The following is a 26900-nucleotide window of genomic DNA, read 5'->3' on the forward strand; positions in this document are numbered from 1 at the left end:
GTATTGTGTTGCCTCTGTGTGCAGGTGTTTCAATCCTCCTGCGTCCCGTTATTAATGTCTAATGTTGGTCCAGTCTAAAGCTGTAAAGCCTGCTGGCTGTGACTATTTTCCATTTTCAGAGAGCTGTAATAAGACACTTCCCGCAGGAGCAGGAAGTATGTGTGTGTGTGTGTGTGTGTGTGCTGAGAGACACCATAACAGCACCTGCATGGATCTAGATCACTGGGTTAGTAGGGGACATATATCGGGTGATAAAAGAGGTTTACATCAGGACAAATTTCTGTTCCAGTTTCACCTCGGAAACTTCATCCTGAATTTATCATAAACACCAGAGACAGAATGAGGTGTGAAGGCCGCCTGTTGGTGTTTGAGGACAGAGAACAGCCTCTCACTGATCATGATAGCTCACACACGTGGACACATTTTAACATACCACACAGCTACATAAACGTAATGCTAACAAATGCACGCACACACACCTTCCTTTACCACAGAGCCAAACGTGACCTACATTTATTTGCTGCTGATTTAAGACACAGACACGCTGATCCTGTTTGTTCTTAGTATTGGCACTTGAACACAAACACAAAACACTTTCGAGGGTAATAAGATTTCAGATTTGAGATCTCATCACTCTGTTTTTTCAGTTTTTTGTGTCCACAAACAGTCATCACCTGATCCTCACATGTTGGACGCCAGGTGAACGCTCTGTTTTCCCTGGGGTCATCCAGTCATAGTTGAGCATTGACCAGCTGTGTGTTACAGATGTTCATACTCTTAGATTTCTCCAAATTTGGAGTTCCTGGCAGACAAACAGGTGTAACACTGAAGATGGCTGTATTCTATTTAGGTATTTAAGGTCAAGTTTTAAGACTAAAGAATGCTCCGAATATAAAGGAGTGAGTATGAAGGATATGACATGTTTATCAAATAACATATATTTACTGCGGGTTTAGGAGCAACATTTAAGACCAACTATAAAGTGATCACATGTAAGTGCAGAGCAGGAGTAGCTAATGGCAGAAATTGTACATCTCAACATTAAAAATAATAATAATACTCATGTTATGGTAACTAACATGAGAAATGAGAGACATTTTCTGTCTAATATATAAATGCTAATGAAGAGTGCTAGGGTCAGCCATACCGATAAATAATAGAAGTTTAATTTTCAGGAGCAGTAACAAACATAAGAAAAAGATTTTCTTTGATTTCGAGAATAAAGTCTAAATGTTGAAAATACGATTTGTGCGTTATTCTCAAACATGTTTTTTTCTTAATTTTTGGTCTTTATTCTCAAAATGAAAAATAAATAAATAAATCTTCAGCCTCTAATAAATACTCAAAGCTTGACTTTCTATTGATTATTCTCAACATTTCGACAACATTTATTCCTCCCCTTGGCCCTTATAATTAAACTAAATTAAAACTGAAATGGAGCAGGTAAGAAGTTCTGCTGACGAGGAACATCAGACATTACCAACACTGTACTTTCCATAGAAATCATCTTCAGACTCCACTGTGAGAAGAAATATGAAAAATAACTTCAGACATTCATGAACATCTGGAGCACTTTATTGCATCACATTAAGTTGTTGTTAGGTTCATCCTATCAATTAGTCTGAGAACACTAAAGTCAGGATTACTTAAGAGCAGTATGTATCTACAGAACATGGAACAAAAACATCAGAAGGAGCTTTGCAGACACGAGGAAGCCACAAGCGACACGAATGTGCATGTCAAAGAATGATGAAGAGTTTTTTTTATTTATATGTAATAATCGCTGTTTAATGTTAAAATCATATTCCTGTTGCCTCTAAAAAAAAAAAAGAGGAGAGATCAAAACAGTATTTAAGACAGCTGATTGTGAATTTGATTTTGACCTGTAGTAACTGAACGGATAAAAAGAAACAACACGATGATTTACTTCAAAAAACAAATCATCTGAACATCTGGTTTAAGGGGTACTACTATTATTTTATATGTCAGGAAAATCCAATGACATATGCATTAAAATAAATAAAAAATAAATTAAATTGAAAAAAAAAACTAGTAAAAGACTTTCAGAACAGGGAGCAAAGGCACGATCGATCATGAATCATAATTTAAGTCTTGAGAGAAAAGTGCAGCTCTGTTCTGCCGTAACACTGCTCAAATCTGGCATGACACCAAGGAAACATGAACGCAAATTAAAGCTTCAAATCAGCATAAAATGTGTGTGTGAAAAACTGATAACTAGCAGCAATCCTGCTCAGGTGGAGCTGAACAGCGAAACACAACTTCAGTTCAGTCAAGAGACCACAGGGAAGAGATCAGTGGCTCCGTGGAAAAATCTAAGAACAAAAAATATTGTATCGAAATATGTTTGAAATACAGAAGATCAAATCTGACTGAAATAAAACAAACTCAACAAAGCAATTTAAAATAAATCTATAAAATGGACATGTATGAGAAATAACTGTGTAAATATGTCAGAATTTAATCCCACATTATTTATTTTACAGCCATCTCAGGATTAACAGTCCATTAACAGAACCTATGAAGGCTCCACTGCGTCCTGTCAGTCGTGTGTTGAAGGAGAAAAATCCTGAAGCGGATGTAAAACATAAATCATGTCGAATTGATTCACTCCAGTTTTAAGACATATTCCTCAGTTCTTTGAGCATTATTCATATATCTGTGCATTATTTTCCTAAGAAGTCGGGTGATCAGATCATCTGTTTTCCTCGGAATCAGATTAAATGGCTGTCGTTGTAGAAGACTTTTCTTCGGGACGGATCACTTGATGACTTAGCTATCAGTACGCACCTCTGCTAAACTGTCCTATATAAAAACAACTGTTTACAAAACGGTTATCGACATTTGCGAAACATTCACACAACACTGTAGGTCATCAAGAGAAGAAAGCGGGTCGAGAGCGTTCATGTACTACGTCTGCAACAGAATAAAATCAACACTTTTTACAAAAGTTCAAAGTACACGGGGAGGCAGCATCTATAGAGTGCAGTCAAAGGACAACTGGCGATGTGAAGCTTAAAAATGAAGAAGAAAGTTTACATGAACAACCAACTGTCCGATAAACAACGTAGAGTAAGACTTGGTCGAATGATTTAAGGAAGCTGAACGCAGAACGATGAGCGGCGTCCACGGCACTTTAAAGTGTCCTAATCCGTCTGTCCTTTATGTAAGACTTCGACACAACGTGGCAGAAAACTCTGCAGCCGTCGACATTAAGGTCCCCATGTTTACCTTTCCCTCCTCGCTCATGGCTTCTTCACCTCCAGCATCCGTGCCGCAGCAGAAGACTAACAAGTGTAGCTGTAAAACTTACAGGAATGTTCTGTGCAGTTTGTCAAGGAAATCTCCAAGGAAAGTCCACTCAGATACGTAAGAACAACAAAAACATCTATTTTCAGATCATGTCTCTCTTTAGGTTGAAGTCGAACATGTTCGTACATGAGAGAGGTCATAGTTCGGAGGAAATTCCTTGTTTTGACGTGCTTCGTTTCACATTTTCTCTTTTTTGTTTCCCCTTTGGACAAGTGTCATTTTACTCCCAGTGTTCGGACCTGTGTACATTTACTGTTGCTCCTGGATGCAGGACAGGAAACATGGCCAGTGTCAGTGATCCTCTTAAGTAAAAATCAGTCTGCTAAAATGACAGCAGAATCAGAGCATGTGCCACACTGTTCCTTCCTTTGTCCTCTTAAAAAAACAAAAAAAAAACATGCTTCTTTCCTCCAGGAGTTGGAACCTTCTTCCATCACAGTCCTCAGCTCTATGGTTAAAGGAAAAATCGATGGTGTCCTCGGGGTCATAGGTCTGTGACTTTGTTTTCTACAGCAGCAGCAATCTGTTGGAGCCTGTAACCGAGCTGCATCTTCTGGGCTGTGGAGTCCTCCTCCAGGGCTGTGATGATCTGACACGATGAAAGAAATGAGATCAGATATTAAGATATTACATATTAAATCAACTAACAGGGTTATTAACAGGGTTCTAAGTAAAAGTGTTTTGGGGGTATCTGTTACTGATTCGACAAAAACTGGAACTTTTGCATGTAGTCGAGATCAGCTGAACCACAGCACAACGTACAGTTCTGTACAACCCAACAGTCGCGAGTCTGTACTCACCTGATCATAGTATTTGTTGATGTACTTGTACAGCTCGTGCAAAGCCACAAGGCAGTTGACCTCAGCAGTATAATTCTGTTTGGAGAGAGTAAAAATAGAGAGAGGTGAAGAACCATCAGAGGGTGGAGGACTGCTAAAAACAAATTTTATTTTATATGAAACTTCATGATTTAGATGTTCAACCTTTGCTCAAATAAGCTATGCTTGCGAAACGGGAAAACAAAGAGCGAGTTACATACACGAGAGAGTTCTGCCAGAGCGGAGTTCATCTCCTGGTCGCTGGCGGAGATGGTCTGACGGATGTCTGCATAGTACCTGAAGGACAGAAGTATGAGTAAGTTACGTACAGAAAACAAAGAAAGAACTACATGAAGTGCAGCAAAGATTGAAAGAAATACGATGAATGAATGAATGAATTCTTTCATGTTAGTATTTCACATCAGCTGTTATTTAAAGCACGTTCACCTCATCACCTGACAGCAGACTGACACAGAACATGGACAGTATGTACAATATTGCTAAACTTGTATGATAAACCACTGGAGGTCGCCGAAAACAAGATTATTATTATGTTTTAAGTTATCAATCATCAGCCAGTGACATAGACAATCATATTTCTGCAACAGTTATCCCTTTTGCTTTCAATAAGACTAATAAGACTTCTAAAACAGGCAGATTTGTTACATAAAACTCTCGTCCAGTGAAGTGTGATCTGTGGGGTTTCGTGTGCAGCAGACAGCAATAAGTGCAGCAGTCTGCTCTCAGACCAGCCATGCATGGAAGCCTCGCAGGCTTAGTCTACCCTCTGTCTGCCACTGACAGATTGTCCTAGGCCTCGCTCTCTCCCTCCTTCCCTCCTTTCCTCCCTCCTCTCTTCTCCTCTCCAGTGTTTCTTTTACGCCTGGGGGGTCAGTGGGGCAACTGGCTGCCATATTCTTACCTCTCCACCATCTGTTTGTAGCGCGGTATGTCTCTGGCGTACAGCAACTTGTTGATGGGAGAGTCCTGTTCAAGGAAGACAAATGGAGAAATGTGTCTTAAATATCATCATCATAAGACAAATAATAATAATAATAATTATACACAGACGGATACACAAACAGCATGAGGGCTTGTTACAGCCACCGTCCTGGTATGTTTCCTTTAAGTGAACTCACTCGTCCCAGTTTGTGGTCAGCGATGGTGCAGGAATCCATGAAGGTCTGAGCAATGACGGACAGCACGGCGTCCACGTGGTCTGAGGTCTGCACGTCAAAGATGAACTGTGGGTTCTTCAGGATATTGATCCAGAACCGCAGCGGTAAACTGTTTGGCAAGGCGAGGAGGTCGATGCATGTTAACAGCTGAACTGATGACTGATTAGAATGTGTCAAGAAAGCATTTTTATATAGCAGAGGATGTCTGCCTGCCTGCTTCCAACACGATTCTGGTGATCTTTGTTTATAGTGTGAGAGCAAAGCTTACCAACCAAACGTAAGTGTAATTCATTTGCCATAAAACAGACAAAATACTAAACGTTAATCATTAATTTAACGAGTGAACATCAGAGGACATGAACGAACACATAAGATGCAGTCTGGTGCAGGATGACTGAAGAAGTGTTCCCATGGGCCCTTGAAAGTTAAAAATTAGTAAATTTAAAAGAAGAAAAAAGAGGAGACGAGGACCTGTCTGACCAGGTGAGTTGCCAGCTGCTACTATAAAGTTTGCCCCGCGTCTCAAACTATGCTGTGTTGGGTACTTGAATCTGGAGGAATTAGGTCTGGAAAGTCCTTGAATTTGATGCATAAGAAGGTGTGGGAACCCCACAGAAGGCATATGTCAGTCCATATGACCTGTCTGTTTACTTCTATTGGTTTGATGTAATAAGTCAGTACTGATGTAATAAAGACGACGTGAACCAAACTTCAATGTAAGAGGGACCTTAATAACTGATTAAAGGTTCATGAGCTCTGGTATGAGATATTGTATCACAATATTGTGGCATTTCAAATGTATCTTATCATCAGGTTATCGTAGCATCAAGTGTTGTCCATATGTTCTGTGTGGGCAGGCTTTGCTGACACAAGACATTCTTAAACCTTTGTATCAAACTCCCCTTGAAGCATGTTTAGAACTTTCCTCATATGGCGGCCCACCAGAAGTTGGCCTGCGATCCATTTCTGGCTTCCAACCCTGTCTAAGTATTGGCTGCTGCTGCTGCTGCTGGCCGGTTACCTGTTGGTCTTCCAGATGTGGATAGTCTCGGGGTCCGTGATGTTGTGCTGCAGAGCCTGCTCATCCAACAAGTCGAAGAAGTATTTGACAGCCAGAGGTACGGGACGACTGGTGCTGAGGATCGCCGTGAATAAATCATCCACGAACTTCTGCAGTGTTCCCTGAGACAGACAGTGAAACCAGATGTATATATAAACCTGCACACATACATTCACACAATCGTGCTGATTTTCAGCATTCTCATCCCTGCTGTTTGCTCTCATTGAAGGTTTATGGAGGCAATTTTCCTTTTTTCTCTACAGCCAAACACACACCACACCCCGATGTCTTCATTGTTTTTTCTTCTTGTTGTCATGGTCATTCTTACTATTTTTGTTGTAATTAGTGTTATATTTAATTAATTAAAATTACTTCAATATTTATGTATTTATTTATTCATCTGTTTTTCTGGCCTTTTGTGCCTTGTGGGAAGGTTTTGGTGGACATGGCTCAAGATGGGAACAAGACAAGAGCATCAAAGCAATAGCACCTGAAAAAGTCTCATCATCTGACCACACTATTTATTTTTTATAATTATTTTCCCTTCTTACTCTCGCCCTCACATATCCCTCACTCCACACACTGACCGGTCAGTTTCACAAATAATAACACCAACTCAAATCACTGCACACACATAACACAGCCTTAAGATCATGAAGAAGCAGACGATTTCACCAATTATAAAACAGATGATAAATGAACCATAAAACAAAGATCAGATGTGTCCATTAAAGGGGAACACTGGTTGTATGATATCGGAGGCTAAGAGTCTATAACAGAAAGTCTGTATTACAAACTGGTGGTGTGACGTTTGAAAGATATGGACATTTAACAGGCAGAGTCTAATGAAAGACCCTGTCAGTATTGCATTATGGGAAGTGTAGGAGCCAGTGTTTTTGGAGCTTATGGAGTGCTATACAGATTTTCATCATTATTATTTTTATTTTTCTGTCTCTTCAAAATTCCTCAACACTGTGGAAGTGAATTGCTGCAGTACTCCTTTAATACTTCTGCAGCTGGACAGTGGAGCCATGCAGGAAATCCATAACACACAATTTTCACACCATGCAAATCAATAAGTGTTTATTGTGATCTTGAACAGATGTGGTCAATAGATATTAAAAATGTATATTTCACATATTTTAAATGACCTAGACTCACACTGGATCAACACTGATGATGGGTTCTTTGTGAAAAATCAAGCTCAAAATAGCACAAAGCTGTAATTACAGGTTCACACCCGTTTAACCAGAGGGGGGTTTTCACACTATAAAAGAAGTCTCTAAAGTGACTGACATCACATCCACCGCAGAACAACTAAACATGTTCATCACAACTGTCTATTTTGTTGCCTGGAGCCAACACGAACATGAATACTGCTGCTTTGTAACACACTTTGAAGAATGTGGCCATGTAAGGTGTGTGAATGTTAGTAACATGAGCGGGTGAGACACTTAGATCATCTCTTAGATCATGTGTTTTATGTGTTTTACCTTCATAGAGAGCAGTCGTGTGAGGTAGATCTCAGGGATAGCCTTGGCCCGCTCGCCTCCCCTCTCCCTCAGACTTCCTCTCCTGTGTTTGGGCAGCTCGGACTCCTCGCTGGCTTTCACCAAATGCCACAGCCTCATTCCTCCCTCATCCCCGTCATCCAGCATTGGGGTCTCTGGTAGGAGGGGACAACAGTGGAATTATTTTTGTTGGTTTCCCATTTCCTGGCCCGTTTTACACACACACTTTTACTGCAGACTCTGTTTCCCAGTGCCACAAAACATATAGACAGTCAAACAGCGACCTCTCCTGGTCATTTAGACTCGGTTCAGCATTACAGTACAGCAGTACACATGAAGACGTGGAGTGTGTGTTTAGGTGAATATCTTAACTGATCCATTTAAATATATTCATATGTTTAGCTACTCATAGTACATATCAAATAACTATTATTTAAATATTTTAACCATGTAGTTAAACAATCAAATAATAAAGCCTGCTTTATATTTTACTGATTTGTTCCTTGAGATGAAATAAAAGCTGTGAAAGATGTGTAGAGCTACAAAACAAAGTGTGACTCACTCTCTCCAGGCATGTAGTCATGGCTGTCATGGAGGTGATGTTTAGTGTTCCTGGGGACGAGGGCCACTGTTGCTCCATCAGGGACCTGCAGTGAAGATCACAACTTTCACATTTGAACTGTTTTAAACAATTACGAGTCAAAACAGTTTTAACAGCCTGCGTGTGTGTTGAGTGACTTGCACTGACCTTGTAGTGTTGCAGTGTATTAAGGCGTTTCCATGAGCCTTGTACGACTGACGTCAGGTCTTCATCTGACAGGATTAAGTGACCTGCAACCCCTGCCCGCCACTCTGGAGGGAAAAATGTGCCACTGCTTGTCATTGCAGAATTAAGACTGAGTTTCAGTTACACTACAGACATATATAAATATAAATATAAATATGACTATATATATAAATTTAAATATAAATATAACACATGTTTGGCTACCACTTTAGAAATGTTCTGTGCTTCAATATTCAGAGTGAAAATGCAGAGTTAATGTGATAAACCGCTCCATATGACCAATGAGAAGCAGGCTCACCGAGGTGTAATGAGTCAATGTGTGGCCTCTGGGAAAAGGAGGTCCCCTTCCAGGTTTGTTCCACAAGCTTCTCCTTCACTTGGGTGATGGTGTCACAGTCCAGGACTTTGGCAGGTACCGTCTGGGTGGTTGTGCCTCCGCTGGTGTTTGCAGCTGGCATCACGACATTCAGTGTCTAGACAAACAGGAGGGACGGGGGATTATTGCTGCGAATACTGTGATACTGTGCAGAGTTTCAGTTTGTGGGGAAGTGTTTGAGTGTGTGCAGTTTGAGCATATTAGATTGACTCCACTCTTACAAGTGGCATCAAAATACTTGGACAAGTAGACACAGACAAACAAACTGTTGTTGTTACGACTACAACATCGTTAACACATTAATTCCACCTCTGTTAACGTGTATACATACAGTATATGTATGTGTATTGTATTTGTGTGTGTGTGTGTGTGTGTGTGTTCGGACCAGTGTGCGGTACTCCACGTCCTCTCGCAGCAGCCGGTTGTCATTCAGTGTGTACTTGGCTTTTCCTGTCACAGCGTCCACAGGTCCCTTGTCCACCTGGTGCTTTATTGCTCTGAACAGCATGTAGAACGACTCCCCTGCTGATTCCTGGTTAGGCAGAAAAGATGGAAGGTCAACAATGTCCCAATGCAAGAGAGTCTAGAATAAGCGTCTCGACCGATTGGTTTTCTTTATTTCTGAGGAGCCACTATTGACCATCGTGTGTGTGGAAGTGTGCTACTTTAGCTTTCACTAAATAAAAGGCTTTAACAGTCAATCAATCTTTATTCACTGATCTCTGGTCAGCTTTAATATACCAGCGTACATACCCTCAGAAAGGTAAACAGACAGATGGACATCCAGTTAGTCAAAAGCTTCTCAACCACAGATTCCGTCCTGGAGAAAGAAAAACACACGTAAACAAACTATTTATGAACCAATGAGCCACTTCAGAAGATAACTTGACTTCCTCCTCACCTCCTGAGCATCAGTTTGGGGTTCTTGGCCACGTACTGTTCCACGAGATCGTTAAGCAGCGTCTTCAGGATGTCTGTGAAGTACTCCAGTTTACCGTGCAGGGCCACAGTCAGCAGAGAGGCCACATAGGCCCGGTCCCTCGGGGAGAATGTCCGTTGAACCTCCAGAGTGTGAATAAACTGGAGGGATGACAGGAATAAGAAGGTGGTGAAGAAATAGCAAAGTGCTGAGAAAACACAATTACAGTTTCTACACAAAAAAGTGAAGATCTCTATTGAATAAAATGCTCCAGGTAAGAAAAAACAATCAGTTTGCCGACCTTGGTGAGAAAGAGTTTACTGTTGAGGAGGTTGGACAGCTGAACCAGCCCTTGCTCCACAGTCTGCCGTCGACTCTCTGGAACGTCCAGATCTCGTCTCAGTGGTGACTCCTGGTGGCCTGGGAAGAAAATGCGCTCGGCATACGCCCGGTAATCCAGGAAGGGGATCCCTGAACCCACCAAATCACTGGACATGTCCATCATCTCTGTCATCAGGTCTGAAGGAAGCAAAGAGGGAATGAAGGCCTCAGTCACAGACAGTGATTGAGTTATATTTATTCAAGTTAATAAGAGAAGATGTGGATTGTACCTGTGAACTCTTTCTTGCAGCGATCTCTCACACTGGTCTCCAGGTTCTCCAGCTGGATCTGCACCTTCTTGTAGTCCCTCATGGCCTGTTTGCTCTTCCTCCTGTCAAACATTAAAGCACAGACAACATTTAGGTAAAGAAATGGAAGAAGGACATCGTACAACTGAGTGCTGTATGTGTTTACCTGTATATGAGGACTATGATGAGCACAATGAGAGCCACTATAGAGGCTCCCACCCCGACTCCCACCTGAGCCTCCAGAGGAAATGTAGACTGGGCCTGGCTGTCGTACTGCACTCTGCCCAGAGAGAAGTTCAGATTCCCCATTTTCACCTAAAAAGTAGAATTAGACACTTTTTTAACAGCATAAAGGATCTGAATGAATCCTTATTCTTCACCCGCTTCACCTAACCACAGTCCCGGAGCTCCAGTTCAGTCGTACTCACTGTGAACTCAGGCAGACTGTCCATGCCGTCCTGTTTGTTGCTGGCTGCGACTGAGGGCTGCTGTGCTGGTGGTTCACAGTACAAGTGGTTGTGGGTCAGAGTCTTTACCGAACACACCCCCTCCCCGATCCGAGCCTCCACCTCATGCTTGTAGATGGCCAGATCGAGATTTTCTCCCTAGGGGGGAAGAATAGAAAATGATTTGTTTGTGTTAAGCTGCAATATTTATGACACACGTGGGGAAATGTCATTGTTGTTTCACTGCAGTTGTTTTGAGGCTTGTAGTTTTTAGACACGGTTTTGGAATAAAAAGCCGTCGGTTTCATCATTATTGGCACCCACCTCGACAGAGATGATGCTGCCAGGTTTATGATGGTATGGTTTGCTGGGGTCGTTCTGGTTCAGCTGGTAGAGCTGCGGGTTGGGCTCGTAGCTGAAGGCTTCACTCCCCACAGTGCTGAAGTCAAAATGGAGGCTGTCCAACAGGAAATGAACCTTGACCCTGGCTCTCCTGGCCTCTGGACCTACCGCAGGGGTCGGACACGAGATGAGGGAGGAGCTGTTCACTGTGCAGCGAGACTCGTACTGGGAGGCAAACAAAGTATATTAGAGAAATATCACTTGGTACAAAAAACATTTCATTTAAAGAGGAGCATAAACATGTAGCTCCCGTACACATAAACATACTTGTTTGACGTGACAGAGTGTGCCCTCGGGGCAGTCCACCTCTGGGACGATCCTCCTCCATCTCTTCAGTGGACCCCGAAGATCCTGTCCTCTGTTCAGGATTCCTTCATTCCTCCTATCCGGGCTCCTCCTCCTCCTTCTCGGGGGAAGAGTGTCAGGAGGACTTAGGGTGACCCTCATTTTTGGCTCCTGGACCACATCCAGGTTCTGACCAGAGACTCTGATGATTCTGCCTCCACTGTAGGGGAGAGTACAGAAAAAGAACATTTACTAGACCTGTCAAAAAAGACTGTCAAGGTTTGTTTCGAGCGTCTGGAAAGCAAAAGGAACCCAAAAGAACAGCTGAACTTTAAATATTGTTTGCAGAGTGTATTTATCCCACAGGAGGAAGGCTGATGTTGTCCGTTCAAGATCAGATCAGTGATTGAATGAGGCAGGAGTGTGGGAGACTTTTGTACTTTTAAACAGACAATAACATGAGTGCTGTGTCAAAGGGAAGCTTGTGGTCTGATGTTTCTGAACAGAACAATACACCAGCTGTTTCTGTTTTAAAAAGGATTTTACTCTTTAATATAAAGATCCCCTCCACAATGTTTTCAGACATTAAAGATGACAATCTGAGCAGATCAGTGGTAGAAAGAAGCACTTCTAATAGATGTACACTGATGGGCACAATTTCCTCTCGCTCAATACTGGACCAATTTAAAAAAAAAAATGTAGTTGCCATCAGATATCAGATTTTAGAGATTTCAACGATTGCTGTAGATTTATCACATTTATGTCATATCCTTACTTAAATGAAAACCGTATTTATTAGTTCAAATGCAGGGCTAATAAATAAGGTTTGCGGGGACAGATGAAAACAGGTCAGACACAGATGGGGAACCTTGCTGCACCGGGACATCTCCTTTTGACGTGTGACTGACAGTCATGTGGCAGTTTGACAGGAGGTGACTTCTTCAATTGTCCCCTTGTCCAAACTGTCAGACAGTGCAGTGAAAGTTCACAATGAAAGTGCAAAAGGGTATTTCAAGTGACAGATTGATGTGTAGCCTGCTATTCCAAGCAGAACTGGATAAAAAACAAACAGAACGACTTCTGTGAGAAGTAATCATGAAATCCGATGGTGATTTTTAGTTGTTATTTGATGTTTTCCACAGAATACCACGTGTTTTCATACATGTACTGTAGATATGGAAGAAATACAATTCTAAATAAAGTGCCTCAGCAATATTGCTGTAAAACAGGGTCATCATTTGTTAAACTCCACACTTAAATTATACGACAGACTGGAAATATTTAAATGTATCAAGAATAACCACCTGAGAAAGCTTTTGGACGGAGCAGCCATTGTGATGTTGGGGTTGGGGGTGTAATGATAAACCAAGCCCTGCAGGTGGCGCTCTGCCCCACCAAAGCGCACGGTGATGCTGTGCTCTCCTGTTCTGTTGCTGCCTCGTGTCAGACAGCTGATCTGGTCCTCCTGGATGTTTAGCCTGAACAGAGGCAGACATTTCGCATTTTAAAGTGTGTTTTTACAACTCTTACTGTTAAAATGAGCGTTCCTTCATCTATAGTCAGTTAGGAGACACTTACACCACACATGGAACTCCTCCGATTAAGACGCTGACTTCACTCGGGTGTCCGGTCCTCAGTCTCCGTCCTCTGATGGTGAGAGACGAGCCCCCCGCCTTTGGACCCCTTTGGGGGAAGATGCTGCTGAGCACTGGATCCTGATAATTGAGAGACGTAAGATAAAGAATGAGATGAAAAGATGCACAGAGAGGGGAAAAGAGGTGTAATCAATAATCCGATACTGAGCGGGTGATTTATAGGGAAGATAAAAGAGACACCAGGGCATCCTAGGAAACACTAGAAGGCTCCCTTACAGCCAGCTTATACAACAATTCAGCTGCTTGTCGCTTAGGTCAATTAATTAAGGCTGTTACAAACTTACATTACTTTTACTGTTATGTAAATGAGAAGACATGTTATTACTTTATTGCTTTGCAGCAGTTCACTTACATTCAATTACACAGGCACAGTTACAAGTGAAGCCTAATTAACAAACGCAGGGAGCCGTCGTTTCCCTAATTGGTCAGAAATGCTCTGTGGGAAAGCACTTTTCTTTTTCACGGATAAACAAACACGGATGTTAAACAGCTACTGCGGATTGTTACAAACCACCAGGCTCGATGCTTTCTGAAGTCGCAATCCGATCGCTCAGAGATCACATTTGCATCACATTCTCAAAATGAGGCATTTCAGTATTAGGTTAGAAAAATTTCAAGGGACCCACCCCCCATCCCCATCCCCACCCCCACCTCATCTCAGAGCCTTGATGAGTCTTGATGGGTCTGTTTTGATCCACACCCAAAAACGATTACTGTGTTCTCATGTATGTAACTGAACTAAACTCAAGGGGAAAGATGCAAGAATTCAAAGTAACTGCTGCTTGTGAACTGGGTGTGAAAATGCCCCAGAGATGTCTTTGTGTTTTAAAGGCTTGTTTACTTGCTACGCCATGATTAGAATCCAAGGAGAAGCTTGGTGAAAGGGTGTAGCACAACTTTGTGTAGATATTCAGTGGGTTTACGTGCTCTTAAAGGGATAGTTTGGGTATTCTGAAGTGGGGTTGTGTGAGGATAAGTACCTCATACAACCCCACTTCGAACTACACTTCACTCACACTGTGAGGACAGGCTCTGACTAGGAAATAAGGTTGGTGGTAGAGCAGTTTGATTGATTTTCATGCATGTGAACATACTGAGTGCTGCAGTATTTACCTGAAAGCTGAAGATCTGAGCAGACAATCCGAGTCCTCCTCCCCTCACTTTGACTGAGGCCTGGCCGCTCCTCTCGCCTCCACTCCACATAGTCTCACACACGATCCTGCAGGATAAAGACACGAGGCCGTCACAGTTAGAAAAAAAGAAAAAGGTTCATTTTATAAGCAGTTTTATGTTGTTTTTTTGGGGGGTATGTGGATGACTTGCCTTGAGGAGACTTCATATCTGCTCTGGATGACATTGCAGGTGACTCCAGCTACTGTGACTGAGTTCTGGATGTCTTCAGCTCTCTGGCCAAGGTTAGAGCCTGAAATGGTCACCACTGTCCCGCCCTCTACGGGACCGGATACCGGGTCCAACTGAAACACAAATGGACCAAATGTATAGAACGTAGATCCTGCCTCAGGTCAGCATGGCATGAAAATGTGTCCAATAGGCATGTAATGATACATGATGAAGGCTTGCTAAATACAAAGTGAGAGGGTAAAAACCACAGAGATTATATCATTCCCCATCTCTCCTCCCTTATTTCCTGTTATCACGCTATTGTTGACAAAGAAGAAGACATAAAATGACCGAATAATACTGATAAAGAACTGAAAAAAACATATAGTGTTTTCAAGATGTTTCAGTGAGAGTGGTTCTGAATACAGCAGAAAGGAAGCAGAATGAGGAGAAGTTGATGTTGATGTAAAATTAAAACAAAGAAGAGTACAAATTAAGTGGTGTCACTAAGCTGTCACACATAAGTTGTTACAGAAATAGAGCTACAAATAGTGATTGTTTTCATTATCCATTAATCGTTTAGTTGTTTGGTCCATAATATGTCGGAAAATGCTGAAAAAGGTTCATCAGTGCTTCTCCAAGCCCAATTTGACGTCCCAAATGTTTTGTTCACAAACCAGATCTTAAGTTTTTTGTCACAGAGGACTAAAGAAAGCAAAGTTTGGACATTTTCCCTTGAAAAATTATTTAAAACAATTAATTCATTATCAGAATTGTTTGCGATTGATTTTATAGTTCACATCTAATCACTTCATTAATTCTACACAGATAACATCCAACTTGTCAGATGGGTAATAAACCAGACCAGTCCTGCAGTTCACAGTTTACGTCATATTATATCTTGCTTTTCCTAGACTAGTGACTAGTGACAAATGGTGACGCAAAAACATAAAATCAATCAATCATGAATTCTTTCACACCTCCTTAGAAAAAGTTTTAAAAGGTTCTTACAAAGTGAATGACAGGAGCAGGACAGGTGTGTTGGACCTCGTCGGTGCAGGAGTCCTGGTACACACAGCGAGAGCTTGCAGTACCTCCACACCAAACGCAGCCATACTTTGGGTCTGCGGTGCGACACCGGCTGCAGTCCGACCGGCCCACTGAACAATTGAACAGAGTGACTGCAACAAAGCAGAGAAACTTTAGAATATGTACCTGCTACTCTACGCCATCAGATGGTGTCACATCTCCCGCTCAGAGTAAAAACAGTGTCCTCACCGTACAGATCCTCTGCGCTGTCGATGTGGAAGTTGTTTTTTCTCCTCACGTTGATTGTGGCTGCGTATTCCTCCATCATGGCAGAATATGCATACTGAAACGAGAGCAGAAGTTAACAGTCGAAGCAGCACAAGGACTGCCTGTGGTATATATGAGTTGATGTTATGCACGCTCAGGTGCAAAGCAGAGACGGCGTGTGTCAAATTATCTGCTTATGGGGGCGAATGAAAAACACACATCATCAGGAGAAGACAGTTCATGGATTTCTGTTAATATGGCATGCCTCTGCTTTATTGGTGTTGGTTGTTGGCCTGTTTTTGTTGACTGAGTCAATGAATGGTAACAGATGAGTGTGTGGTTTATTCCATCAGATTAAGACAGATAAATGTTGATAAATTCTTGTACTGCTGTATGAACAGTTTATGAAAGATGATTCATTTGCTGGCACACTGGGACTGATGAATGTGACCAGACTGTAGGTAGAAAAATGGAAGAAATCTGGGTGATAAACAGGCAACAGCCAGCACGGCTGAGAAGACAGGAAAGAGTGTCATCCACATTTGTTTTTGTACTAGCATTTACCTATAAAGCATATTACTACAAATGATATAATATTGTGCCAAAGTCTGGATGGTTATTATTTAATATTTTATTATAATGAAGTATTTATTTAAGTATTTAGGAAGTGATGCTTGGCTAGAGTTATTAGCATTGACTTGTTTGTTCCTGTATAAATGTCTTAGTTCTTGTTGTACAGTGCATGACCTGCAGCCTCCGATGACGCTGTGAGCCCCGCACTCTTCTTGCAAGAATAAAACTCAAAAGACAACTGTCATTGTCCAAGTCTTTATGTCAGACCCTCATGGTTTTTGGTAATGCAATCATTTTTCCACAACAGATAATATATACTGAGATATTTGCTGACCTTGTGTGGTTGGCAGGTGATAAAGAAGACGGATTGTTGCTTGGCATCCAGCTCCACGGAGGCGTCCACCACCACTGATTGATTCTCGATGTCCAACACACACTCGTAGTCCAGATTCTCATCCTAAACATACACACCACATACAGTGAAGTACACACGTTATAAAATAAGCTCATGTTCACTTGTGGCAGTGCGGGTACATTAGGCGGAATAAACAGATTTTTGTTTTATTGTCAGTACCACATAGTCAATTTCAGGAAGAAACGTGTCCACATTATAATGCTCTTTTTGTTCTGACAGTGAGAATCTATCCTAAACCACAGGATGCATTACAAACCTCTGTGGTCTAGAGCTTTTAATACGAGCGTTTATATCCTTTTTAACTCAAACTGAAATGTACCCATATCTCAGGACTTTCAGAATGTTTGCAGAGCGGCTCTTGTGCTCACTGCTGCTGAAAAGACTTTAAGACTTTCTTACTGATAATAACATGAAACAAATCCCATCTTGAAACATTCATGTTCAAATATATCTTGAGAGTAACCTGCATGAACACAGTTTTATTGTACTGTTCTGCTGGCTGTGCCCTGGATGATTCCATTACCTGAAACAGGTTTAGGTGTTGTCCCACCAGAGTGACCTTCCTCTCCACGTTGACAGGGAGGAGAGAGGAATCCTGAACTCTCTCCACACACGGACATTCCTGGTGGCACATTAGAATGAGAAACATAAAAGGGAAAAGAAATTCTGCAGCTACGTCTAGATCCTAAAAACAGCCGACATTATGTGAACAACGCATTTCATAATCACGAACATTAAAAAGTTGCCCCACGCTGCTAAGACCTTGAAATTCTCCTGGAGGCTTTAGTGTTAGGATCTGCTATTATGCAATTAAGCCTAGCTCGTGTTCATGGCATTATCTATTGCTACAACATTAGAGGGCCGTCACTGAAGTGTTGCTATTTCCTCTGACTGGAACTAAGACCGTTAATGTGAACTATGAAAATCAACGTCAGACGACTAAATTATGAAAAATCTAGATTCACCTGTGCACAGAAATTTAACAAACTGAGATGAGTCCACATACTGTTGATCATATAGTGTATAAAATGTCATAACTAAAGATTCAGATGCAATAAAAAAAAGGTGAATTCTGTATAACAATAAATCAATCCAAAGTGTGGGCAGCTGTCCCATCTTATACCTGAGTGTAAGGCTAGACCAGACGATGAAAAACAAAAAGCAACTGCAAACAAAACATGAACACAGAAACACACCACAGCGATGAAACACTGAACATACAAGTAAAACATCAGAAAGGAGAACAGGAAATGATAATCAGGGATAGCAGCTTTCCTTAGCTCGTGTTTTCTGGATAAGTGAAACATTATTACCTGCATCTAGTATTGAATGAGGTGAACAGAAATGCATGGAGAGGGTACACTAGCCAATGAGACCTGTCAGCTTAGTGCCTTGACTTTCTCCGTTCCATTGATTTTGTGTCTGTTGTTTGTCTTTTTGTGGACAGGAGAGCTAATGAAGACTACTGCAATACAAGTGTAGTGTTCGGTATTCCTCATTGCTTCCACTGCTGTCAGAATGTGGACCGTGTAGTTACTGACTGCACACTGAAGCTTAGATCAACAGATTAACAGAAGGTGGATACCGCTCTCAAGTTTGTCTGTTAAACGTGAAATACAGCCACAGCACGATAAGATTAGCTCGTCATAGTTATCCCGTCCCGGCAGTGCAGGAAATGCCTCAATTGGCTCTCTCCAGGAATCCTACTCCATTCAAGAGATCATTTTCCGGGACTTTACCTCCGTCAGTCTTTCTGACATTCTCACTCCTGAAATTAGAGGTGTTACAGGCAGAACCTTCAAGATGTTTTAATGTCACTAGTTTTGGAACTCTCTCCTTTAACTGTGTTTATTTGTTTTTTTGGCCTTGTTTTAATGTTTGATATTACATTTTATTTTTGTGCTCTATGCTTGGCGAGTGCAGATTACAACCACTATTATTCATTTGTAACCTGAATTATTTTATTGTGAGAAATATAATTCTTTTATAAGAAAAACAGGAGGATGTTAAAATGTTTCTGTCATAGTCCATGTATTTTAAGTGTTGAAAATCGGTCATCTGTTTTCTTGGTTTCCCGGCACGTGGGAACCTTGTCTCTTGTAAAAATTAAACAAATAATATGTTGTAGCTGTAGCTTCACATTAAACAGACATATAAGAGTGGTATCATTCTTCTTGTCTAACTCTCTGCAAAAAAAACTCAAAATAATAATTCCCAGAATGTCAAACTTTTCTGGTCAGTGGTTTCTCATGGTGACTCTCACAGCAGCTGCACACGTGGCTTCTGCACTCACCGGAAAGTAAGAGTTGGTCGAAGAATCTGATTGGTAGTTTGTTGCAGATTCAGAGTTGGGGGCAATAACTGTTTCAGGTGACTGCGTGTAGATGAACGACTTTTCGCTGGCACCTGTTGCAGAGTTCAAGTCAGTCTCTCCCCCCGGCTTCCCCCACTCACTCAACCACAGAGGTGAGTCACTGTCTTCGGAGCTGGTCAGAGGAATGTCCTCTTTATCATCACTGACAGAGGGGTCTATTAATAGGGCCACTTCGCTGGAGGTGGTTGAGCTCACATCGGAGGAAGAGTCCACAACTTCGCCGGACGGCTCTAAAAATCTCAGCTCAGAGTCTACCTGGCCACTAGTGCTACTGGGTATAGTAGTGTGTGGAGTTTCATCAGTGATATTCCAGGTTTCAGCCTTCTCGCCCTCTGAAAGACCTCTTGCAGTGCCACCAGTTCCCTCTGTCACTTCCTCCACAGATAGAGAGAGGGACCCGCCTGCGGTGCTCACATCAGTGTGAAGGGTGGTGGCCTGGGTGAAGATCCTGAGAGATGGGGAAGTTGTGGCCGTGGTAAGGGGTGTGGTGGATTCAGATTTAGAGGTGGTGGGTGGTGTCACTGTGGTGGTAGTTGAAGGGACAGCTGCTGTGGTGGGGACAGGTGTCACTGTGGGTGGTGGCTGAGTTGTTGTTGTTGTTGTTGTTGTTGTAGCAGTCGGGACAGTGGGAGGTAAAGGGGTCAGTGTTCTGGTGGGTGGTGGGATGGTGCGTGTTGGCGGTTTGAACTTGACGATGGAGTGAAAAAGCGGGGAAAGGAGAGGACAAGAAAAAAAGGCAGGGGGAAGACAAAATTAGGATAAAACAAAAAAGGGTTTGCAAATACAATAAGAAGCAACTTATGAGAAACATAAAACGACGATTCATGGTCAAAACTGGACTAAAAAGACGAAGGGAAACAAACAGGAAACTACAGCGAGCACAGCAAACAGACAGCTCATGCACAGCATGTTGCACAAACTCAGTGATTTAAGTTTGCACTGTGTTTTTCCTTTAAATACAGAGCTTACCTTCAGGTGGCAGTTTATTAAAGACACCTAGCTCAAAATAAGTCAGTCCTGCAAAAATCCTGCCTTCATTAAGGTTGGATTGTGTTTACCGAGAGGTGTTTCTGTTATTTAATACCCTCACTGATAAAACTACACTCATTATAATGTAGTACAATTCAGCTGCACCTCCAAAATGGCCATACAGTTGAATAAACAGCTCTGAAACAGTTTAAACACCAGAACGTTCACAGTAATAGAATTTATTGCAGGACTGTTGTATTGAGCCTCATTACTTTTAGCTAAAGTACACCTAATAAAGTGCTAACTGTATATATAGTACCCCTGAAATCTATCTGCATTCAAACATTTCTTAGTACAATCCAAAGCCTTCTTGTGGACTCACGTTTTGGTTGTAGATGGTGACTCCTTGGCTGCAGGTGTGTTTGTGCGTGCAGACATGCTGGTGGATACACCAGTTGCACCCCCAGCGACTACTAACACACCCTTGACATCTGGTGGAGTGCACAGCAGGAGAACAGGTGGAAGAAATCATGATAAACATGTTAGACAGCCCATGAGACAACTACAACAACAATCCTAGACTCTCAGATAATCTAACGCTGTATTCTGGATACTTCGTAGTCCCCACTTGGTATTCATACATACTGAACTACAACAGAAGGGCTGATGTGTGTGTGTTTACTCACGGCCTGCGTCCAGAGAGCTGCTGGACCAAGCTGCAGTTGTAGAAGGTGAATTCTGTTTCTGCCACCGTCACGTTTGTGAAACGCAGTGACAGGGTCACGATCACAAACTCTGAATCAGAACAAACACCATTTGTGTCATTTTCTTGGGCATCATACTGTAGCTCCACATTTCCAATCTTTCACACAAAGTAATGGGAAGAAAAACCCTCACCATCTCCATGGCTAATGGGGGGCAAACTGCTGGCATCAGGAGTGGAGCACAACACGCCAGTGTCAGTGAGTGAGGCAGGAGTTTCCGTGTCCTGGAAGAAGCAGGAGTAGGCTTCTCCTTTTCCCAGACTCGGGAGGCCCTCTACTGACACTGTAATCTGATGGAGGAAACAGGATTGAGAGGGAATGCTGTTAATGTTCATCAACTGAGGGTTCAACACTTATCTTAAAGAATTCATGCCTATAATTTACATCGTCTTTCTCCCCGCGGCTTATGTTGTAGAGGCTCAGGTGCTGGATACTGAGGCACTGCTGCGTCTGGTTAAAACTCCACAGCCACTGGCCCTGCTCAGACCCTCTCTGGCACTCCCAGCGCTGACCGCACCTGAAATACCACAGAGGAGTAAGACGGGGAAAGAGAAAGTGGACAAGTATACAAGAGAACATTTACAGTAGCCATACAATTACTTTACCCTGTCCCCATCATATGTATACAGACTCACCGTCCCTCCAGGACACACCAGCCACAGTAGGGGTCTTTGGCAGACAAACAGGACTGACAGTCCAGGTGATCCCCACATTCTGCCACAGGATGCTTCTCTACCTGAGAATGACAAATGAGGGTCAGCACTCAAAGACACAATTTCTGTGGTTCAATTTGGTGTACAACGGTATGCAACAAGTCTTGATGTTCTCACTTTTGAGAATATCCTCCACTTTCTATGGCGTTTATTGTTTGCAAAAACATAATTAATGGCATAATATAATATTAAATGACTTTCAATCATTCATTTCTTACAACTGCTTTCATGTAAGTCAGTTGGCTAAACTAGTTTACCTAGATAACTACAGATAAGTTATCTAATGTTAACATTATGGCTTTTTAAAAAATGTTTTTAAACTTTACGCCAAGCGGGGTTTAAGTCAACAACAAATTCATTGTGAAACAAAATCCACTTAAACAGCAGCGCAGACGTTCTTAGTTATCTCAGCCAGCCAACCTTTCGTTAGCTAGTCTGAGATTCAAACTTAACAATGTATTTTTTTCAGAGTTACAGTCCATTATTACCTTTACTTCTTTTACCTCGTGCCTCTTTTAGTCTGTGAACTGCTGCTTAGTGCTTTTGTAGCGTTCTAATCATGCTAGTTACCATTTTACTGTCTGGGTTAGCTTACGATGCTAACCGTCCTCATGAGCCATATTGTTACTAGCTATCTCATAGCTATTCAGCTAGCTACTTTAGATATGTTAACACTAGTTGAGTCTGTTGAGCTTCAAATTCATCTTGCCAATAGACCTTTTCCACAGCAGCCATTTTGACATGAAACAGTAGGTAAACTCAGGTGTTTCCAGTGATACTAATTAGGGTTCCGTTCCATTCAGGTCAAACAATGTCAGGTTGCATGGTGTGGTACAGAGCATGAAACGACCTTAGAAGTCCGATAGAATTCGACCCGAGCCCGGCCCGAGCCCGGCCCGGCCCCGTTTTGATTGACAGCTTTGTGCGCATATGGCATAACAACTCCAATCAACAGGTCAGCTACGAATTTCCTGTCGTTTTGCTGTCATATTTCAACAAAATGTTGCATTTATTCAGTGCCGGGTCCCGTCGGGTGCCAGGTCCCGTTGGGTCCCGGCGGGTTCAGGCAAAGATTCCCAGCTCTAGTGTGGTGCATGTTGGATTACTGGAAATACTCTGCTGCAATAAATGGAACGGAACCGCAATTAGTGCCATTGTAAACACCTGTGTTTACCCTACTATTTCATGTTAAAATGGTTGCTGTGGAAAAGGTCTGTTAAATTATAAACAGTTACACATGTTTCTTCTTCTTTCGGTTAATAATGAGTGCGACACATCACGTCCTCTTACTTCTTGCCTTTTTATGTAGATTCAGTCAGCATTATTTAGCCAGAAAGCTACTTTTGGATTAAGCCGTTCAGTGGTCCAGAATTGACACAAGTCTTTGTGTAAGTATAGACTAGCAGCTTCCCATGTCCATTTATCAGCATCCATGCCTACCCACACAGACACTCTGTAGGGAGTGTGCCAACACAATAGAGGCCACTTTCTCTGATCAATACCATTGTTATGTCTGACCTTACACCTCCCGCTGACTGTTGTACCCATCGCAGTGGGGTTAGTGAACTCTGACCCCGACAGCCAGCTGCCCTCTCTGTTTTCTTTTATGCTCTTTGCCTCTTATTCTTTTATCCTCTTTATCTGTGAGAGAGACACAGCTTGAGGAAGTATCAAAGCCTGAAAAACTCTGACAAACGATAAATTGTTCTGACAATGAATGACAAGCCATGTTCAGTCGCGTGTATGGAGACATCTGGGTGACTGTTTGAATGGACACACTCGCCAAGAAGGCTACGGCTGATTATACATCTGTTGAGTAGTTCAAAGACAAAACATGTGAAACCTGTGAAAGTTTACTACGCTGAGATATCCTGGCTAGATTCCTGTGTATTCTTTTAAGATGGCATTTACCACTTCCAACTGTCCAGAAGTAGACTTACAGTAGTTTTGGTCATGATGTAGATGTGTGCTCCATTCTGGTCCAGTAAAAGGTCACTGTTAATGGGTGAGTTGGGCTGGATGGTCATGTTCGCATATACCTCCACCTGTCCATCTTGGCCCAGATATACCTGAAGAAGTACGCCAGAAAAACAACACAACACTTCAGATAGTAGTATTTAAGTTGCAATGGATTTATATCTTTAGACAAGGGTTTTTAGAGAAAAGTGGTACACTCCTTTCACTGCAAGCCTGAAATTAAGAGCTGACAAAAAAGAAAATAACGTAAAAGGAATATCTTCTTCGGCTTACAACTCAAACTCAAATCAAATCACGCTTGTGCAGGATCGCAGCAGAAGTGGCCATGAATTTGATTACAGCACAGCCAAATCTAATATGAAGCGCAGGAAGACACCTCTGGCTTAAGTGATTCACAGGCCTTCAAACTCTCATGTTACCTCGTGCTAATGGGATTAGCAGAGGTTTTGATGCCTCTCTCCATCAGCCTCTCACTTGATCATGGTGAGCAGAATGGAGAATCAGTTGTCCCATTAAGAGGTTGCACTCAACATATAATGGCATGGGAAGTAGCTTTGTAATGTGTGGTGACTTCAAAACAGTTTTGTAGTTTACTGTTTTGCATGTCATATCTGATGGAGAATTTACAGGTTTTCCAGGTTTCAGATGCAGGGATTGACATCACTTCCAACAGATCTACATTAAAAGGCTAGTTCAGCATTTTGGGAAATATGCTGATTTATTTTCTTGATGAGGCATAGGCCACTCTCATGTCTGTTTCACTAAAAATGGACAGTGTATGTGTGATTTCACCCACAAGTGTCTGGCTGCTGCCATGTTGGCAGTCCTGCCTCTTCTGCCTCCCGGCAAATCTAAAAATCGGCAAAGACATGGATAACTGGCGGACCTAAGGTCAGGCCGAATGATGCCTGGTTGATCAAACAAACCATGTGTAACAGTACCCAGCTGGTAATTTTGCATAACTTTAAGCCTTAATACAGTTTGAACAGGTGAGTTGTATAAAAATTCACCCTCAGTACAGTTGTCATGAACGGGGAAATTAGCTATAGAGACCAAAACAGTTTTTTTGTACCAGGCTGTAAACATGACTCCTTCTGTAACTAGCGAGCCACACATCACAGCCACAGAGTTCACCGCTTGGTCTGTCCCCTCAATCAACATGTCATATCTTGTTTGATGAATCAATATGAAATCACAAGTCTCTGTCAGCTACTTGGAAAACTCACAAACTGACAAAGAGTCACTGTGCCAAGAAATAGTCCGGCACGTAATTCCCGTATACAAGGATTCAACAAACAAGATGTAACTTGTTTATAATGTGGGATGCTGGTAGGAGGGGCGTTCAGGCTTGTGCTAAGCTAAGCTAAGCATCTCTTGTCTTTAGCTTCATAATTAGCATACAGACATGTGGTATCATTCCTATATTTTTTTCATTTTTAACAGAATGATGTGAGTGCGGTAAATGGTTTCCTTCTGTGAATCTGCACTGAAATCAACTGTTCCCAGTTAGACTGGCCGTTCTAAATACACTGGTATACGGTCTAAAATGGGCCAACAACCGTGGCCTAACACACACACACAGACACACACACAACACACACACACACCAGTATCTGGATGCTATGGAATTTGTCCTACTGTGATACGATAATCCTGTTACAATAGCTTACTGCAGATGGCTACATGGAGTGCTGCTTTGATCTGCTACCTAAGAGCACCAGGTCTCCTTCTTTCACACACACATCAAACACACACATGCACATACGAAGCAAAATACTTAGACCTACTAGTCGATAACCAACGCCTGGAATACCTCACAGCTGAGTTATGTCTACAATCCTCTTATCTGGATCCCTACATCAGATCTATACAGATGTTGTTCTAAAGCTGGTGACACACAGCAGTTTTTGGACTTTAAAAAGCTGTGGTCAGACTTTGAAAAACAAAGTCAAAATGGAAAATGCATTCCACAAGTCTTAGAAAAAACATTTAAAATATGCATCACTTCTTTAAAACGCCAGCTCAAAAATGTAATATGTTCCACATCTCCAACAATCACATACTGCAGTCCACAGAACAAAAAGCAAATGTACAAGCCATGGGATCATGGTGGTATGCTTGTCTGTGTATGTTGGAGAACTGTGAACACTGGAATGATCGGAATCTTCAAGGATGTAGCTGCATAACGATGCCTGAATATGGGAACTGGCACAGACTAAGGAAGAAATCCCTGAAATCACTTGCTAATGTTTTATGTGGTGTAAGGTGTGTCTGCTTTCCTTGAAAATGATTAATTGTCATCTTTAACAGGAGCAGGCAGTGACAGCCTCGAGGGTAGGGCTGTGAGGATCACAGTATTAAGTGTGTGTGTGTGATTATCTTGGAATGGAAAATATTAGGAAATTGCCTCAGTAGGAAATTGCCCAATGGTCTAAATATTCCCATGATCTTTGTTATCCCTGTGATGTGTCCAGGGCGTCTCCCAGCCCTCCACCTAGTGCATGCTGCAGCAGGCCTGAAGAAACTGGCACAGAAACAACAAGCATGTTCAAAAAGCACATGGGATGAGTTACCTTGTGCAGAGTCCCTTTGGAGTCTCCAAGGAAGGCGATGCTGTGTCCTTCTCTGACACTGACCGCCACAGCAGTGAGACGGGCGGCTGAGGTGTGCCACGCGGCTTTAGCTTCCAGCGGTTCCCGGCTTGCCATCGGACTGGGGGTGTGGTCAGAGCCGCAGGGGTACGCCTTAAGGGTATTCTACAACACGAAGTCATAGGTTCAGTCATTTCTTGATCTTTTTTATTTGATTACTTTGCATGAAACATTTGGGTTTTATTAATCTTGGCATGTCAAACACCTCAGCTTCAGCAAACATATTCATATTTACGTCTTTTCAATTAGTCATTCTTTTTCCTATGATTGCCTCAGAGCCTTTGAATCCTCTTAATTCATCGTAAGAGGATTGCACCATAAAGAAGCGATTCAACCAACTCGCACAGCCAATTCACTCTTTTTGGTTCTGCACAACAGCTCCCCCAAATCCTCTTTCCAGTAAGTCTCCGAGCAGCTCTGGCTCCAGATAA

At 42.2% G+C, this 26900-nt stretch overlaps 1 protein-coding gene across 2 annotated transcripts in view; it reads right to left on the reverse strand.

The window, feature by feature from the left end:
* Positions 1–1559: 1559 nt before the first annotated feature.
* Positions 1560–26900, reverse strand: part of plxnb1a (plexin b1a) — a 60762-nt gene continuing 35421 nt past the window's right edge. Inside the window, exons 5-39 of one of the 2 annotated variants that reach the window (XM_019266429.2) lie at positions 26392–26574; positions 23782–23910; positions 21764–21864; positions 21513–21645; positions 21262–21418; positions 21051–21159; positions 20747–20855; positions 19315–20082; positions 17545–17643; positions 16941–17063; positions 16016–16109; positions 15749–15918; positions 14720–14871; positions 14510–14615; positions 13320–13456; positions 13046–13219; positions 11724–11961; positions 11379–11621; positions 11037–11213; positions 10775–10923; positions 10591–10691; positions 10281–10498; positions 9962–10140; positions 9814–9880; positions 9446–9592; positions 8983–9157; positions 8646–8749; positions 8460–8544; positions 7880–8052; positions 6348–6508; positions 5288–5435; positions 5071–5135; positions 4370–4445; positions 4131–4205; positions 1560–3919 (exon numbers count right to left, since the gene is read on the reverse strand). In XM_019266429.2, coding sequence (XP_019121974.2) covers positions 3815–3919; positions 4131–4205; positions 4370–4445; positions 5071–5135; positions 5288–5435; positions 6348–6508; positions 7880–8052; positions 8460–8544; positions 8646–8749; positions 8983–9157; positions 9446–9592; positions 9814–9880; positions 9962–10140; positions 10281–10498; positions 10591–10691; positions 10775–10923; positions 11037–11213; positions 11379–11621; positions 11724–11961; positions 13046–13219; positions 13320–13456; positions 14510–14615; positions 14720–14871; positions 15749–15918; positions 16016–16109; positions 16941–17063; positions 17545–17643; positions 19315–20082; positions 20747–20855; positions 21051–21159; positions 21262–21418; positions 21513–21645; positions 21764–21864; positions 23782–23910; positions 26392–26574 — 5430 coding nt within the window. In that variant the 3' untranslated portion in view covers positions 1560–3814. The remainder of the gene's footprint in view (positions 3920–4130; positions 4206–4369; positions 4446–5070; positions 5136–5287; positions 5436–6347; positions 6509–7879; positions 8053–8459; positions 8545–8645; positions 8750–8982; positions 9158–9445; positions 9593–9813; positions 9881–9961; positions 10141–10280; positions 10499–10590; positions 10692–10774; positions 10924–11036; positions 11214–11378; positions 11622–11723; positions 11962–13045; positions 13220–13319; positions 13457–14509; positions 14616–14719; positions 14872–15748; positions 15919–16015; positions 16110–16940; positions 17064–17544; positions 17644–19314; positions 20083–20746; positions 20856–21050; positions 21160–21261; positions 21419–21512; positions 21646–21763; positions 21865–23781; positions 23911–26391; positions 26575–26900) is intronic. The other variant, XM_019266430.2, reaches the window with a different exon arrangement.

This window comes from Larimichthys crocea, chromosome XV, assembly GCF_000972845.2.
Source record: "Larimichthys crocea isolate SSNF chromosome XV, L_crocea_2.0, whole genome shotgun sequence".
NCBI classification, from domain to species: Eukaryota; Metazoa; Chordata; class Actinopteri; family Sciaenidae; genus Larimichthys; species Larimichthys crocea.